At 40.5% G+C, this 18,911-nt stretch overlaps 1 protein-coding gene across 1 annotated transcript; it reads right to left on the minus strand.

Moving 5' to 3' along the window:
• Window positions 1-684: 684 nt before the first annotated feature.
• rab11fip4a (RAB11 family interacting protein 4 (class II) a) lies at window positions 685-18,600 on the minus strand. The gene is made up of 15 exons (XM_044051743.1): window positions 18,237-18,600; window positions 13,652-13,739; window positions 12,490-12,578; window positions 11,123-11,280; window positions 10,886-11,032; window positions 10,558-10,692; window positions 9,685-9,720; window positions 9,355-9,463; window positions 8,683-8,786; window positions 8,197-8,337; window positions 7,397-7,478; window positions 6,713-6,850; window positions 6,490-6,636; window positions 4,439-4,582; window positions 685-4,331 (listed from the first exon to the last, which is right to left on the minus strand). Exons 1-15 carry the CDS (start codon window positions 18,429-18,431, stop codon window positions 4,215-4,217), a joined length of 1,830 nt encoding a protein of 609 aa, XP_043907678.1. The 5' UTR covers window positions 18,432-18,600; the 3' UTR covers window positions 685-4,214.
• Between the last annotated feature and the right edge of the window lie 311 nt (window positions 18,601-18,911).

Genomic DNA, 18,911 nt, shown 5'->3' on the forward strand with positions numbered 1-18,911 from the left:
CCTCCTTTGTTTCATTATTTGTGCCCAATATTGAAAAAAGCATCCATCTGTATCACTTATTACCAGCAGAGTTAGTCAAGCAATTATCAGTGATTGTTCTCACTTTACTGGGCAGGCCATGAGTGGATAACAAGGATAGTTCTCTCTGTGTATAAAAACGACAATAAAAAGAATGTAAAAATATTACACTTAAATACTTGGCTTCTGGACAGTGATTCATTCTGTCATCACAGCAAGAACGTTCCTCCAGGTACTGGCTTCCTCCAGCAGTTCAGAGATGTGCAGATGGGGTTGTGGTTAAATTAACTGTACGCAGATGTGAATATGAATGCGTGTGTGCTTGTCTCTGTATGTTGCTCTAGTTTACTCTGCTTCTCACCCAATGTCAGCTGGGATTGTGTCCAGCTCGCCCTGTCACCCACACAGGATGAGATTTAGAGAGTTGATTGATAATAAAGTAATTTATACAGTGTTTCAAAAGGCATTGGAGGGCGTTTTACATCGACACACAACTAACAAACTGCAGTTACACACATAAGAAAAAGTCTGTAAAGACTGGACATACAGAATCACTTCATCAATTACACATAGTCGAAACATACTAGACTAAGAACAACAACAATAATAATAAAGTGGGGAGCTGACTTCAATTTCTGTGAGTAAAGCAAAACACATACTAATGTATCATGCCAAAGCAAATTCATTTTATTTACAGTACACATATAATTTGTACAACATTATCACTTATAGTTCAATGTGCAATACATAAGAAAGAAACGTGAGTGAACACATAAGTTGTGACACTGACTATAGTTTAAATATCAGGTAAATACTTTGACACTTTCAGTGTGCTATATTATGATTATTATAATCTACAACACATAGTTGAGTTCTTCTGTGTCAGATCTCTCAGAGAGACTTTGTAATAAGCCGCACAAACATACACAGTAACTAGATTCTGTACTTTAACAGCATGACACCACAAATACTGTGTCAAAATCAAAGTCAATATAAAAACAAACATCTTGCTTACAGTGGCAACAATGGACAAAATCATAATTCAAATCATGTGTTCACTTATCATATGCAAATGTACAAAAAAGATCCAATAAACAGTCAGAAGAATGAATAAGTGATGAGTTTGTGAAAAGCAGCAGCAAAACTAGCTTCATTTATTACATGACAGTGCTCACATTAGCAGCCCAGTGCTGCGCCGCTCACTGGGACACTTACAGTACGTGGAGTAGCTTTTTGGCAGCTTCTATAGATCACAGCAGTGACATGACACTAACCTACACTGGCAGAATATTACCGTTTGCTCAGATTTAAGCTAATTCACAATGATACCAAACCGTGGCTCTGCAGTCAGTGACCACTGTCCTTCACTTCAACTCTGTGTTAAGTAGCTCTAGATTCTCCTCTCAGACAAAAGCCACATGTCAGTGAGTGAGTGAGTGGAAAAGAAGCAGAACATTCCCATGCTTGACTGTGACATTTCATTGGATTTCTGTCCTTGTACCACTATACACACACTGATGTCCCCTCCACTAGGTGGCGTTATGTGCTCCCTTGGCTTATTAGTATTAGGAAGTAAATTGCCAGCAACCATCAGTGAATGCTACAGCAAAAACCAACAGCAGGATCTTAACTGTGTCAGTCAATGTGCTTTCATGTGTACAGTAAACAGGTGGGTGATATGGGTATAATTTATATTCTCAATATCTTTTTGACAACAACAATTAAATGATTTGCTAAATTTTTTAATTTAATTACAAATGATATCACTTGACACTGTTTCAGGAAAACAACTCTTATTTTCTTTAAATTTAAGCATTCAAGTAAAAATTCTAAGATTTATAACTGAACTACAGTAGTAAACATTCAGATGCTCGACTGTAAGGTCAATTGTGCCGCACACAAACAAGAGCAAATAATAAAACAACTTCACATGTTTTCTCCCTGTGACACTGGGGGCTTCTGCTGCACACATTCAGGGAAAGTGTGGAGTGATTCATTGTTTTTTTAAGGACTCGAGAATGTCAATTTGCAAATCTTTAAAACAACAATCACGATGTCATCTTAAATGATATATCTTGCCCATCTCTACTGAGAAGAATCAGCTGTTTATCAACGGTTCTCTCTATTCGTCGACAGAATAGGTTTTCGTTCACTGTGTTGAGTTTGACACTGATTGGACAAATGCAGCAAAAACATCACTTCCACAGAAGCTCAGCTTCTCTGGGAGTCAGTGGAGCAGTGGGCGGACGCTGGGCTTCTGCATGATGATTGGAGGAAATGTCTGAAAGGCGGAACCAGTTTTTGATTGACAGTGTCGCAGAAACACACAACAGTGGAGATTTTCTGCCTCAGTCTGCCTCGGATCGGATCATTTTTCGGATCAGCAAAAAAAGTCTGGCACAATCTTTTCGCTGAAGTGGGTGCGCGACGGCACACCGTCGTAACGTGGCTCAAGCACTTTCAGCGTGTGTTTAAAGCCGAACACACAACCGAATATGGCCTCATGTCTGCACCTATAAACACACCGATAGCGTTTGTGATGGCTTTAGCCCGGTCTGATTTTGCAACAAGGGGCTGCTTAAATGCCACGGTGATACACCGGGGTGAATGTGTGGCCATGCTTGATGTGTTTCCACTGTCATGTGGCTTTCTTGTGCCACAGTGCCGACACACCGTCACAGTTTTATCCACTAACCTCTTTCCTTCGTCATTATATTTGACAGGGAAGCCAAAATGCTCCCGTACAGGGGATTTAAATGACGCGGGGCGTTCAAGCTCCTCTGTTCCTCCGCTCGCCATGACCACGCTGTGTGTGCGCACAACTTTTTTTTTTTTCATAAATCAATCCGCGGATCACGTGTGTGCCCAACCGAAGATATTGATCCGAACGGATGACGGACCAATGACGATCCGTTGCACCACTACTTGTGAGGGGAGTCTCCATTTTCATTAGTACAAGTAAATAAAAACACGAGTATAGCATTTCAGTTTTACATCATTATCGCGTTTCTTTGTTTCTAGTTGTTCATTTGCAGAATTTAAGTATAAATAACTGGGCCTGAAATGAGCTTCCTCTGTTTTCAAAGACCAGCAACCGCCACTGCTAGAGTGACTTTTATGCCATCATTAGATATCAGAAACTAAAGGCTGCCGGGGAGATGAATAATTGTACAACCCCATGGACAGCTTTGGCAAACAGTCTGTAGTAAACATGTTAAACACTGGTAACGCACTCTTCACACTCCTCACATGTGGCTTGTGTTTCACTCTTCTCCAACATAATAATCAATACAGTGTCTTTAAGGAATGAAGTGAACTGTGGCAGTTTCAGAGGCTTCAAAAATGTAACGGTGGTGGCATGGAGATCTGAAGTAGTGATGGTCGTAAGCAAACTGCCAGTACTGTGGAGGCGACTCCCGATAACAGCAGCATGTGTTGAATGCGTGCTCCTCAAAAGAATGTAGTTTTATCCGTTTTTCACTTTGTGAATTAGTTATTTGTCAGCACGTGTACGGCCTCCTTTTGTTACATTTCCTCGTGCAAGTGCACAATCGTTTACACTTGTTTAATTAAACTCCTGACTTTACCCTGAGCTGGTCCAGTTGTCGTATTCCACGAGCCGTGATACAGTTAGAAAAACTCAAGCCTTGATTTCAGAGCGTCTCTGCGAGCGACAGACCAACAGCACACATTACAGTCTCCCTGCGTGAGCAGAGGACCAACAAGCTAACCCTGTTCAAATGAATACACACGGTCTATAATATGAATTAAAACTCTCCACCATTAAACTAACAAGAGAGTCATTTACAGCCACAGTCGTTATGTTATGCACTATTCTAGATTTACAGCAGTCCATGTCCTGTTTTTCTGTATCTTCTGGTGATTGTCACAACAAGTCGAGCTCTTATTCAAAAATGTGAATACTGTTACCGTTCATATTGTGCGTCTATTAGCAACGGGTGAACACTGACGTCATCGGTCCGACTCTCCGTGCTGCCGTCTCCAAGAGTCGCTGATGAGACTCGCCACTGCAGTAATGGCAGCGCCTCTAGATGGCGTAACACACATTGGTCGCTGGATTCGTCTATTGACAAACAACTGCTGTGGTGCTGAAGGATATACAATACATTATTGGTGTGTGTGTGTGCGTGCGTGCGTGCATGTGTGTGTGTGTGTGTGAGTGTGTAAGTGCACATTTAGCTCTTGATCTCCAGTATAGAAGGGTTGTGGTCGAGAATGGCCAAAATGATTTTATCCATGTACTGCCTCAGACGCAGGTTGATCTCCTCCTGCTCCTTCAAAGCGTCAACCAGCTGAGAGACACAGAAAAGAGAGGGAGAAATACATTTAAAGGGCAGTTCTATGAAAAATAACATCTACATTACAACTACAGCAGCAGCAGCAGCAGCAGCAGACTAACCTCGTCTCTGGATGCGTTGTCGATCTCTGCAGCCAGACACTGGGCCTTGGTGTGACAGGCAAACAGGTTCTTAGCCTCATACAAACTTAGACTGAGAATTTGGGCGTTCAGGTCGTCGTTCTGATCCCGCAGCTTGTGGTTCTCCTGTGGGAGAAAATGCACAACATTCCCCCTTGAGTGTAAATACTGGAGAAAACACTTAAGAGAGTGCAAACTTTCATCACGGCCACTCAGTACATCTATCCCAAAAAGGTTCAACTAATAAAGAAATATAATCCTGAATCTGGATCCATATAAAAGACTAGGGATGCACGATATATCGGCATTAATATTGTTATCGGACGATGTTCGTCATTTTTTAACATATCGGCATCGGTCCAAGAAGTAAAACTGCGCCGATTTTAACAACCGATGTTTATACCCGTCTAATTGCTGTTTGTGTATGTGTGTCGGGAAGGGGAGGCTATGCGGCATTTGTTTGGGCATATGACAGTGTCAGTGACGCAAGCGCAGCACAAGGTGTGTGTGTGTGTGTGTGTTGAGGAGAGAGAATGTCAGCGGTGTGGCGATTTTTCAGGGTGTCAATAGAAGATACGCGAAAAGCATTATGCAACACTTGCAAAGTCGAGGTAATGCACGGAGGGTTCCGCGTCAAGTCATTCAATACCACAAATTTGATTATGTCATTTGAAAAACTGTCACCCTGAAGTACACAAACAACGGCAGGAAGCTAACACTAGTAACATTAGGCAGCAGACAAAAAAGAACCAAAGGAAGACAGTGGCCAGGGCAATAACGATCAAGGTAATGGAAATGATTGCTCTTGACGACCAGCCGAGGGTTCCGACGGTTGATAGCGCATATTGAACCCCGCAACAACCTGCCAAGTCGGCGCTACTTTTCTGTGGTTTTGCAATTGAATAAATATCTGGTTGCCATGAATACTGGCAAGTTTGATAAAGTATTTTAACATGTTTTCTTTTATTATGGCAGCTCTTAGTAGAGCTTGTCAGGTATTGTTTCTCATATCTGTTGTGTAGTTTTATTGTTAAGGGAAGTGGCGCGGTTGTTGTTGCCGGGAGGAAGGGTTGTTGACTTTATTTACGTACCCAGTATAGACGCCCTTATCTCGGTTACAGTAACTTTGGCAGGGTATTATTTTTATTTATGTTCATGTTTGTAATTTATGATCCAAACTTTCTCACAGGAGTTTAGTGAGTTGAGGGAGTTAAACTGTACTTTCATTTAGTTACACACTTGCTACAAGTGGTAAAGGTTTCTAAAAACCTTTACTTAGTAGTTGGTTACTTGTGTCTTATGTGACCTTGTTATTTGGAGGTAAAACATGTTTTGAAAATAAAGGAAGACATTCAAAAATTCAGCTTGCGTGATTTTCATTCTGTACAGACTTTTATCATCTCAGAAACTTTTTTTTTTAAAACATATATCGATATCGGTAGATATCGGTTATCGGCCATAGCAACAATATTAATATTGGATATCGGTATCGGCGGAAATAGTCATATCGGTGCATCCCTATAAAAGACCAATCATTTCTTCCCTGAGCCACAACCTTCATCCCCTGAAAATGTTATTAAAATCCAGCCTTTTCCTTTTTTTACTCATGCTGCTCACAAACAGACTAACGCGGCCAAGAACAACATCCTTGGCGAGGGCAATAAAGCGGAGTCTAATTTGTAAACAAGAACATTTTGAGCCTTCATCACCATCTCTGTACATGCACCAGAAACATTTTTAGCCTGCATGGCAAATTATATTTACTCTCCCATTTCTCTCTTTAGTTTTTGTAGAGAGGGTAAAAAAAAGGTGAAGAACCACCTGCAATAGTCACAGTAAGCCTTGAGAAAAGACAGTGACCTCGGTGTGTTTATTCTCTTGATTTCAGCATTACTCATTCTGTCAGTGTCTGTACAGTCAATGTGTATATTACACTATGTGTGTGAGTTTAGGTGCAAATGAAGAAACCACGACTGCATGACATAAATATTGTTGGCCTGACAGAAGAACATGTTAAAGTGGAGTGTGTGAACCTGTTTGAGCCTCCTGACTTCATGTTCCATTTCACTCTCCCTGGTCTTGGCGTTGTACTCAGACAGTCCTTTTCCTTTTCCAGGGTGCTCCATCTCAAGTTTGAACACCTGCAGATAATCCACCTCCCGGCGCAGGTCTTCAATCAGCTGCAGGCGGGAGACCAGAGTCAGTCCAAACCCACACAAAGTCCAAGTTACTCGCCTGTTATCTGGAGTGCCATACCTCCTGCATCGACTCCTTTTCCTTTTGAAATGCATGGCGGTTGTACCACAGCTTGTCCAGTATCTTTCTGTAGAGATCCATCTCATCCTTCAGCCTCAGACTCGTGTCCTCCAGCTTGTCTGTCATCCTCTGCTTCTCCTGCAGAGAGACCAAGACAAACAATAGTTGCTGACTGTTGACGAGCACATTTACAACTCTGTCCTCGTGCCGTGCAGAGCAGCGTGTAACACTTTGGAGGGTTTATTGGCAGAAATTGAACATACTGCCCACAAAGTACAGTGTGTTTGCAAACATAGAATTACATTAAATCACTTTAAAATAAAAAACCTTTAGTTTTTGTAGCCTTAGAAAAACACTTTAACACAAGCCTGCCATGTTTTCTACAGCAGACTGATCCACTAAACCAACCAGAGTGAGCGCTTTGTGTTTAGTAGGTTCACCGTATTTGGGAGAGGGAGGCGTGAGCAGTGTGTGTAAGTGTGTTATGCATGATGTATACATCAGTATACATCATGCATAACAACAGTACAAATAAAAAACGGCAAAAAAATGATTTAAGGGTTCAAGCCACATTCCAAAAGCAATCAACAATATTCACACAAGTTTTCATTATTACAGAACAGAAGAAAATAATCACTAAAGTAACACACCTGGATGAAGTATTTCAGTAAGACACACACTCACCTGGTCCAGTTTCTCTGTCTGAGACTTGAGTCTGCACACATTGATCTTCATCTCTCCATTTTCTTCCTCTAACTGCTGTACTCTGTTTAACACACACACACACACACACACACACACACGCACACACATGATTAATCAGCAGTTGTATATATAAATATATATAATGTTATAGCTCGTAACATTTTGAGAGCTAAATTCTTAATAATCATGAACATCGTCATCTTAAAACAACACAAAAAGCAAATGGTCAATTGTTCAGTTTGGTATAGTGTGGCACAGTTTGGAATGGTACAGCCCGTGGGTCAGGCTTGTTTTTAGTACCGACAGTAGACCTCATCAAATAAAATCATCAAATAAAGTCAATTATTTCTCACTAAATAGAGCAGATATTTAAAAAATTTGAGAAAAGTGAGCAGCATCAGTTCACTTTTGTTTTTTGTAAAGAAATCTACTGCAATGTTTGGCTGAATTTGACCATGTTTATTCATATGCCAGTTTGAAAAAAATGTAATAAGGCCGTCTGGGAATTTCAAGTTTGGGAATCATTGCCCTACGGGAAGTTTGCCAACAAATGGAACGGCATATGTACTGCACTGTGCCAAAGGAAGTGTTCCACTGAATGGAAACACTGCTTATTACTACACGCAGTGGTATGTGGCAGCAGCAGCATCCAGTTTGGACAGTTCAAATCTTAAAATGTGAATTACGAGGGAAACGGAAATAATGATCAGTGACTGATGCGTTTCATATTCAGTTTTCAGGTGATGGTGAGAATTTTACCCCATGACTGATGAGGTTACCTGTTGTGGAGCAGGTCCAACTCTTGGTTTCTGTCTCTCTCCATCTTGCTGTAAACCTCACGGTGCCTCCTGGTCTCCTCCTCCAGACACTGGTCTGCTCTCGCCTCTGCATCCTTCACCTGCTCCTCCAGCTCATGGACCCTGGAGGGTAAACACAGACGCACAGCGTGGGAAATACAACACACTTTCAATCCTGTGTTAAACGCAGTGCTAATGAACCTGCTTTCATTTGTGATCCATTTATATGGCGAGCACATGGGGTTTCAGGTGATTCACTCACTAGATTCAAGCTTGAATATATCAAAGTCACAAGAAATACCACAAGTGCAAAAAATGAAGTGGAAGCATCATGTCATTTTGAGCATTTCACAATTAAAATGTAATATTTTACAGATGAAAATGAGAATTTTCAATAAAAAACACATGTGAAAAAGTAAAAGTGAGTAATGCGTAAACATAAGATTGAGTGTGTGTGTGTTTACCAACCTGTGGACCAGCTGAGTGTTTTCCTGTTTGAGTTTAGATTTGAGGTCACTGTTGGCCAGACTGTCACTTTCCAACTCTGTCACTTTCTTCTCCAAATAACTGACCTGAGGAAAATAACCAGGATTTTAAGTGACTCATGAAAAAGGCTGTTTGAGGCTGTTTTTATACAACTTACATTAAAAAAACACAATGTACTCAAGGCTGAGATTCATTCAGCTTTAAGACGGTTTCTTTTACTCCTCTGACTTGTATACATACATTATGTGCACAGGATGAGAAGACAAGGTCGTCACTTTCAGAGTCATAGTTCCATCTGAACAGCAGACATTTTCATAGGCCACAGTCGGAAACACACAGGTGTTAATACTCAAATGGACCTCACTGTCCTCACTTACAGACACCAAACAGTGCCATGGTGAATGTTCTCACTAACACCTGTGCTGTTCAACAGCTCAGCTATTTAACATAAACAAGAATATCCAAGAACAAAGAACAGTGTCAGTGTAAAACTATAGTGCAGTACATAATATCCAGACTTGTCTCACAACATGACTGCAGCGTTGTATTCACTGCACACGTGTCACAGTCACAGTGAAAAAGCAGCACTCATATAAAATATGAAAGTGTTTAATTGAACCGAGGTAAGTGCGGTGTTTGTGTGAGTGTTTGTACTTTCTCTGTGATGTCCAGGTCACAGGAGTCGATGCTGTCTGTGAACAGATCCTCTGTGCTGCTGCCTTGACTCGAGCCAAACACACTGTGGTTGGCCTGGAACAGCTGACTGCAGGGAGAGCAGGGCACTGTTACTGCATCATTATCCACAGAACAAGAGGAGGTTATACGTGCCGTGTGCTGCTCTTTAATGACAGCACGCTGTCTATCACACGGTTAAATGCTAAAGCCATTCTTGTGATTAGATGTTGTCTCTCTTCCAATGCAAATGTAGATTTTCTGCAGTGGTTTTATTGTTCGAGTCGTTGGTGGGGAGTTCAGGTCACTCACCGTCCAAACGCAGTGCTGGTAATCTTTCTGTTCGGGCTGAAACAAGAGAGAGAAAAGTTTGTTTCCATTATGTCATTTCAAAGATATAACAGATAACTTTCATGTCCCTGGTGGTTCCAAGTGTAATACTGTTTTCTCTTGGTCGTAAAAATGCAGCAGCAGCAAGATGCTGGTAAGGATGCAGGTAATTATTCTTAAGAGCTGGTGTTGTGTTGTGTTGTGTCATAACATCCATCCCCTACATTTACAGCACAAGAAACAGCAGGGATGCTAATTATGGCTCAACACTGGCTCAAAACAAGTTATCAACACCAATCTGGAGACAAAGTGTGTTGAATGATAAACGGATTGTGATGGTGTCATTTTTTCTTTCGCCTTTATTTTGCTGCGCAATATGCTTTAAAATCATAACGACAAATTCCTCCTTTAACCAGCTCTGCTCTTTTCTAACACAGTCACTGGTTCTATGATTATGATTAAACCAGAGTAAACAGTGTTGCTGCATTGTAGCAACCTCTCAAACAGACACAGATAAACTTGTAGCCAGGCTCCATTGGGATGTGGTTGCTATGGCAGCAGCCTCGCATTTGATATGGATACAGTGTCTAGTATCAAGAGAATAAGAGGGAGGGATGTATATATGTACATACAGTATATATATATATATATATATATATATATATATATATATATATATATATATATATATACACACATACATATATACATATACATATATATACATATACATATATGTATATATATACATATACATATATATATACATACATACATATATACATACACACATATATATACACATATATATATATATACATATATACAGTACATGTGTGAGTGTGAGTATTTCACCTGTTAGCCTTGAGGTTTCGAAGTCGAGCCTCCAGGTCATTGAGTAGATTGACTTTCTTGCAGCACTGAGAGCAGTAGATGTCCAGCAGCTCACTGTTATAAAGCTGCCGCATCTTCTGAGGAGTCTGCCCAGCACTGCAATTACATAGAATAAATAAATCTATACATACAGTACATACACTAGAGTTAAAAAGCAGGAGGGAACAGGGAGGAAAAGGCTCTGAATAATAGAGCCACCATACCATGTAAAGACTTTGTCACCTGGAAATCCTACAAGGGGAAATAGTGTGAGTATTAGATTTCAGAGTGTAATTCGTCTGCCACTGACCTACAATCTGAGAAACCATTAGTTTGGTTGTCTTCCTCAGGGCACGGGCTGCTAGGAATGAACTCCACATCCTCCCCCTCACCATAGTCCTCAAACTGCTCCTCTCCAGAGATGACAGATGCAGACGCTGAGCCAGTGAGGTGGTGGCTGGAGCGGCGGTGGAAGTAAAACAATATTTTAGGACAATAATTTGGCCCTCACAAGGCCTCGTCCTCAGGTACTGTATGTGTCACTGACCTGTCTTTCCGTTTTGGATTCAGAGAGTCAGAGCTGTTCTCAGTGCTGCTGTCCATGTCACACTCCCCATCGGCACCGCACACCTCACTGTTCGCATTGCACTCAGCGTAGGATCGGGTACACATGATGATCGGAGTGCGCAGCCTGGCCTCGCCGTTCTACACAAACACACAACATTAGACATTTGTGTGTCGTGAACTTACCGACTCCATCAGAGGAGGAACTGTTTTAAAAACACATCTCACTATCCACTGTCTGTTGTTTTACCAAAACAACACACAAAATCGTAAAGCAATCTCATATGTGTCAAAAGTTAAGGTGAAACTGTGTGTTCTGAGCAACCTCAACATGCAACACCTGGAAAAACTAATAAATAAAACAAACTGTCACTGACCAAACTGGAAAATTCAAAACAGTTGTGATTTCGTAACAACTACAAGCTTTGACTTTCAACTGCAGATTCTCTCTCTCTCCATTTTTCTCACTGATACTATGGTGCAGGAATAAAGAAATAAACCTGAACGTCTCTTCCAGTATTTGACCTGAAGATGAACTCCTGGGCTGACGTATCACATACAGAGTGGGATGTAGCATGGCCCAGACCATGTTGTGTTTAATTATGCATGTAACTGTCTGGCTACACCCAACTGTGGTAAGGTACACAACCACACACATACACACACACAGTAAGGACACTTCATTTGGACAGTCTAAACAAAGCCTCAACATTAACCACTCATTACCGAACCCCAACCTTAATGCAACCACAGTGCATATTTTACATACAAGGTTCTGCTTCATTAGGACTTCGCTTTGGTCCCCATGAGGACGACTGGACCCCGAAAAACTAGTGTTGATGACCAGAAATACCTCCTAAAAACAAACATACACAGTCTCTCTCACTGAGAACACTGTGCAGGGTCTGCATTTCCCTTGTTTTGAGAGGTTTATCCTCTAAAACCTTTAGCCAGTAAGGACAGTTTCTTTCAAATGATCATCCACTGTTTGTTGGCGGATGAAGTTCAGCGTTAGTCACTTCGTGTGTCACCTGCACAACAGTTACATAGACTCCCTCCCGCTTGCTGTAACAAGCAGTCAGATCTCAAGCATAGCAGTCTATGTAACAGCAGGGCCAAATCAAGTGCAGTCCTCTCTTGTTGCTTAGCAACCACTCAGTTGGTCTAATCTCTGGCGGACATGAACGGTCAACACTGCAACAAACATACAGTATTATGGGATTTTGCAAAATATCTGTTTGGAAAAAAAACCCACAACAACACCGGGGGTAAAATCCTCTTCCTCCAACTATGAAAGTGAGCAGGTGATCGTGTTAAAAAATGTCTCTTCATCCCAAGAGAAGACAGTACCTGGTAAATGTAACCATTGTCAGTAACAGACGGTTGGCTGGAGGAAGCACTGCGAGGACCCACAGCCATCTTCAGTATCTCCTCACAGCCTATGAGAGAGGGAGGAGAGAAAAACATAGATAAAAATGTATCACAAACTTTAACAAAATGTGTGTTTTAATCTAATGCCACTAAGCAAAGGTCGGGAGGTAGTCCTCTGAGAAAAACAATAGTCTGGGTCACCACATGATGATGATGTAAATAAAGAGTGCTACACAAGCATTAAAATGTGTGCACTGAATCTGTTATTGTCGTAATATTTAATATTTATAGGAATAGGAATGTTGCAGTTTCTTCATCAGTCCACACAGCCCTCCACTGTTTTCCCAACACAGAGAAATGTAGTTGTTTAGTCACATGGTTTCTACATGTCATCCTTTTTATACATTAGTGGGTCATTTCAAGATTTGTCCAGATTTTCAGTGTCTTTCATACAAAGAAATGTGCATAAAAGCAGGCAGATGGAAACGCATGGATACAGAGAGAGTAAACAAACAGAGAACAACAGCACATGGTGAAACATTGACTCTGTGGACAGAACAACAGTGAACAGACACTGCACACACACACACAGCTGTGATTGATGGGTAAAGACACAGTTGCCAAACAATACTATGCAGACAAGTGTAGCACTGTGCATCAGCAGGACCTAACAGAGAGATTTACTTTTTTAATCTAGTACTGTGGTGCCTGCACATGAAAATACAGATAAAATGAAACCAAATCAAGCCAGATTTATGAAATATTACACCCGTATGCCCATTTTGTTTTAGTAGCTCATATGTCTCCAGTCATTCTAGCTGGGAGGAGCGAGGACATGTAAGCTAGAATTCACATTTCACTTCATCAAAAACTCCATCTCTCGCACTTTAGGGTGATAAAGATGATGTACCATTCAGTGCTGGACGAAGATTATCTACAGTTTAAGGAATGGTTTGAGATTTACTGCTTTATTGCCCGGAGATAAAAAAAAGACTGCTACCACTCTCGTATCTTTAAAGTGAAAATCAAGCCAAGGACGTGCAATGTAGCCTGGCACTGTATCAGTCCAATGGACAGAGATGGAAACAAACAGGTACCAGTAACCTCTCCATGGACAGAGTCCAGCACGTACTATCCTTACCTTTGATAGCAAACACTCCATGGCAAAAGTCTTTGAAGTTGATTTTCCCGTGAGCATTAGGATCCAGGTGCCTGGTCAACGCCTTTACCTGGAGGAGACACACATACAAATGCGTTTCATCTATACGGCACAAACATTTCTTTTCCTGAAACAGGAACGTTAGAAATGTCTCGACAACGTGTGTGGGGAATAAACTGCATAAGACAAAACGAAGTAAAACACTCAGTAAAACACTGTTAATCTGCATAGTTTGCTTTGCAAATAGGAAGAATTGCCCGATTTTGCACACGAGTCTACTTCAATGGTCCAGTGTGTCACATTCAGAAGGGTTTATTGGCAGAAACATACAGGACAACAGCACATGTCACAGATTTCAGTGGCAAGGCGGATCATTTCATTACTTAATAACCAACCAATCCACTCATAGACTTCTTGTGGAGCTCTCGTTGCCATGGTGATTAAGAATATAGAGATGAGAGAGGAGGAGTGTAAAAGATGAGGAAGTAGCATCCTTTTAGTATGGCAGGTTATTTTTAGTGATGCACTCTGGGTGTTTCGTCGCCATGACAGCCTCAAGGAAAATCCACCTTCACAGTTAGATATCATTCAAGAGAAATCTAACAATCTGAACCTAATTGGTACAAGTGCTTGTCATTTTCCATTGTGTTGAATTGTGTCTCCATGTAGCTCAACACAGGGGACTATGCTTGCATTTAAGATTTGGCTGACAAAACAGAAACAATGAACGCTGAGATCTCAGGTCTAACCCCTATTTAACCTAAAAGATCAACTACTGTGTAATTAGGCACTATAGAATATTTGCCTTTACATTTTATGAACATGATATTATAACAATGTGTGAACCCGTCAGCTTAATAATCGCCTGCTGACAAATTACCCTATTTGGGCAAGGGCCAATATTTTGGGACTTCCAGTGCAGAGAGTAGAGTCCAGGTGAAGACTGTTTACTGCTTTTACCCACAGCTAGTAATTGGTTAATCTAGTTAGTAATTGTCAACATGTTCCACCCCTTACCTACAGACTACAGATTTCCAGTAATGCAGGCTATGATAACAAGCATAATGTACATGTTGGTAGGCAATCTAATGACAAATTAGAGCTGAGGGCTAATCAAATAATTAAAGTTACAATTTTGCACCTGAGTGAATGTTAACTAAATGTTAATTAAAAGATAGTTGAACAAATTAATTGTGGTTTTAAACACAAATTAAAGGCATTCAGCTCCAATCATGTCTTATATCTCCAAGTGCATTTGCACAATCCGTTAACATTACACTGATAAAGTATATGAAACATTTAGCTATACTGCAATAGAAGAACATTATAGTGTGACAATTATTGTTGAGTTGTTGCCCAGCCCTACAGTAAATCAAGAGTTACTGCAGTGTTGACCTCTGCTACAGTGGGTTCAGTACCATGGACAGAGTCCCAGCAGTAATCATACTGATGACCGTGTGCTTTTGCCTTTGTCGTTAACTTGACATCAGCTGCTGCTGCCCTTCACACGCTGTTAGCCCCAAAACAACATAAAGATGTCACTTTAGAGCTAGTGTCTGTGCTAATCTGCATGCTTGACATGTTTTCCAGTGCTCCTGCTTCACCTGTGCTGGGCTGTGTGATGTGGCCAAAACAAGTAATCACTATAAAAAGTTTAAAATCGCTTGACATCAGAGGTGGGTAGAGTAGCCAAAAAATTTACTCAAGTAAAAGTACTGTTATTTTAACATTATAATTACTCAAGTAGAAGCATAAGTACTCATGAAAATAATGACTCGAGTAAGAGTAAAAAAGTATGCAGTGAAAAGAGTACTCAAGTACTCAAGAGTACAATTACTGAGTTTCTCTGGATTTATTTTTGAAATATTCAGAGCAACACAAATACTGTAGTGTAAAATAGACACAACATAATATAAAACAGCAATGTTCTAATTAAGATATGTTAAATAATAATACTTCAAATAAAACAATAAATATGGTCTTTATAATAACCCTTGAACTAGAGAAATAGATCGCGCATGTAAAAAAAAACGACCGTCACTTAGCCAAATGGAATGACGTAAAAGTACCGTTCTTTCTTCAAATATATACTCAAGTAAAAGTATGTTGCAATAAAACTACTCCTAAAATTACAATTTATCCAATGAGTCACTCTAGTATTTGTAATGGAGAAAATGTAACGCATTACTACTCACCTCTGTTTGACATTGATAATAATCCCAATAAAACTTTGGATAGAAACCAATAAATCGACAAAATACTACAAACACACAGACATTTGTCAGTATTCATATTATAGTATTCAGTATTAATATTTAAGTGCTACGTCTCAAAGTGTATTTGCACAATGCAGTAACATGATAACAATATACAGTATATAGAGCCGTTGTTCTATTGATATTGAAGGAAATTATGTTGCAAACACGTTGATATTGAATGGTTGTCCAGCCCTAACCTGAAGAGTACACTGAAATGTAATTGACAAAGTGATTCATGAGTCATGAGTCTTGTTGGGTAAGTCTCTAGAAGCTTTGTAGACCTGGAATATGTCAGTTTATCACATTCTTCCTGACAGATGCACTCATGTTCTGTCAGACTGAAGTGATTGAAGTGTGTGTGTGTGTGTGTGTGTGTGTGTGAGCGCTGCCATCTTTAGTGCTCTCCACAAACATTGACCACATTGTTCATTTTCAGTTAACAAGTGTAGACTGAGGAGCAAGATTTGCAATATTATCAATGTCAACTGTATCAGTGGCAGCGTCTTGTGTTTTTGGTTTTTAAATGATAGAAAAACTGTTTACATTTAATTTAAAGTTAATATGTAGAGGTATAATGCTTGGTGATGTACAGAACTAATGGTCCTGTGTCTTGTGGAGGTGAGAGTGTTTTGGTTGCTGCAAATTCAGCCTTAGAATTCACATTTACTCTCCTTGAGTTCATGCAGCCAATGATGTATGGCATGTTGATTTGTGTCTTTGTTATTTAAATGTAATAACAAGTGCATGTGAAACCATGTGAACGCTCACATTTCAATACAAGCCGTTTATCTGCGAATTCAATGACATTTGGTGTAAAATGGAACCAACATTTTCTTTTGAGATATCTGATTATTTACTCTCTGTGACAATGTTGTATAGTCATCATTTCTTTGCCTTTTCTTAATCTTGTTTTGACGCCACAACGTTAGCATAGCATGTTAGCATGAGAGGTTCCATCTCGTGAACAATATGTAATGTAAAATGAAGGGTTAAATAAGAGTGAATATGCATGTCATTGTGGTCTGTCGAAGCTTCTGTGAATACTAACAATGTCCGAGATTGAAGATGACACCAGAATATGCATGGTTATAGAGAAACATTAATTGAAATTAGTTTTTGTTTTGTTTTTTTAAACAAACATACAGGCAAATCAAGTTGTTTCCTCACGATGACTATGCTCAAAACAAGCTCCTGTTCTTTTTGTGAACCCTACACCATAAACCTCTTCATCTGTCGTTTGTTTTCATGATTAACTGATTGACTGTTCCACCGATTGAATGCAGGAATTTGTGTTTTTCACATCTCAAATGATGACATTCTAAAAGGTTTGATGTCAATGAACCAAACATATGCGGGTCACTGTCATAGAGGAGCAAAAAAGAAGAAGAAAAGAAAATCACATTTATAGATCCAATTTAGGAACATGTAACATTTAGGAAGATTAATGTGTTGAAACTAATGGAGTTGTGCTTTGGAAAGCGGCCAGAGCAAGATTACTACACAACTAAACAACACCATCCTTTCTGGTGTGCAAGGGCCACTGATGGAAAATGTGAGCGGAGGAGTTTGTTGCAATGTGCAGTGTCACCATTGGATGTCACTCATTTTTTAATCTCTCTATCTTTGTTATTTTGAGCCATTTTGAGTGCTGGCACTTTTACTTGTACTCATCACGAGGGGCTGGTACTCTGGTTATCTGCCCAATTCATTATAATGGCCCATTATAATCATTTCTCAGGGTGCAAGTATGTGTGGCATTCACAGGTCCTAGCAGTTTTTATTTTTATTGTTAAACAAGAACAGCATCACTAATATTTACTTATACACACTGTGGAGGAAAGCATAATAACATAATATCTATCTAGCTCTGTATGTGTGTGTGAGAGAGACATTTTACATTTTTATGTTAACCTTTAATGTTAGCTTAAAATATATCTTTTAGTTGTAATCTGTGTTTTTAAACTACAGTCCAGTGGGGAATAAAACAAAATGCCTTTACAAGCACAGTAAGAACAGTAATGACAATGATTTAAAGCCCACTCAGTCTGGCTTTAAATAACACCAAACACACTGAATCACTAAATCAAGTGTAACAGAGCAGCACCGCCACCAGTCAATATGCTGTTAGCTATAACGTGTAATTAATGAGCCACTGATGCTAGCACACCTGTGACATTCAATCACACAGGACAGGTTGTTACAAACCTCCGTCAGCCGCCACTTGTGACTCAATAAATGCTTGTAATGTGTCATTTCTGCGTGAAAAGGCCGTGTGGAGTGAACAGTCCTCATCCTTAACCGCCTCTCACCTCGTCTCCTTGTCCGAACTGAAGACCAAGGTCCAGCAAGTGCTCCACCCGAATGAAGCCGTCAGCGTCCTCGTCACACACGTCGAAAACCTCCTTAAGCCTCCGCAGGAACTGCAGCAGCTGCTCCTGGTCGGGGAAAACGTGCCCCTCCATCGCAGAGCGGGCGTCGTCGACGGGAGGCCGGCTTTTCTTCATCAAACGGACTGGAAGGTAAACGGAGCGGCGGCCGTCACCATCACTCTCAGCGCCGCCGGACCGACTGACGCTGGTGCCGAGACCGTTGAGTGTTTACGGCTGTGACATAAGCAGCGTCGAGGACTCACGGAAAAGAGCGAGGAGTTACGATGTGGAGACGAGCTCGTGCGTCACATGCAGCGTCGATGCGAATGAATAATACAGGTGTGTGAGCACCAGCCGACGGAAATAGAATGGTGTACAGTGCGTCGTGCAGGACTCTGGCGGCAGAAGTGTTGACATGTCGCAGGTGCAAGTGTTTTGAATTCATTCAACACCTTTCGTTTTTCTACTGTGTCGTGTAAAAACACTCTGAGATGATGCTGCTGCTGCTGCTGCATCCACCTGACGACATGGACAACACAGCAGCAGCAGCAGCGATTCAAACAAAGAGCTAACGAAATTAAAGATCAATTAAATTCTACACTAGATTATATTATA

The sequence above is a fragment of the Solea senegalensis genome, linkage group LG19 (assembly GCF_019176455.1).
Source record: "Solea senegalensis isolate Sse05_10M linkage group LG19, IFAPA_SoseM_1, whole genome shotgun sequence".
NCBI classification, from domain to species: domain Eukaryota; kingdom Metazoa; phylum Chordata; class Actinopteri; order Pleuronectiformes; family Soleidae; genus Solea; species Solea senegalensis.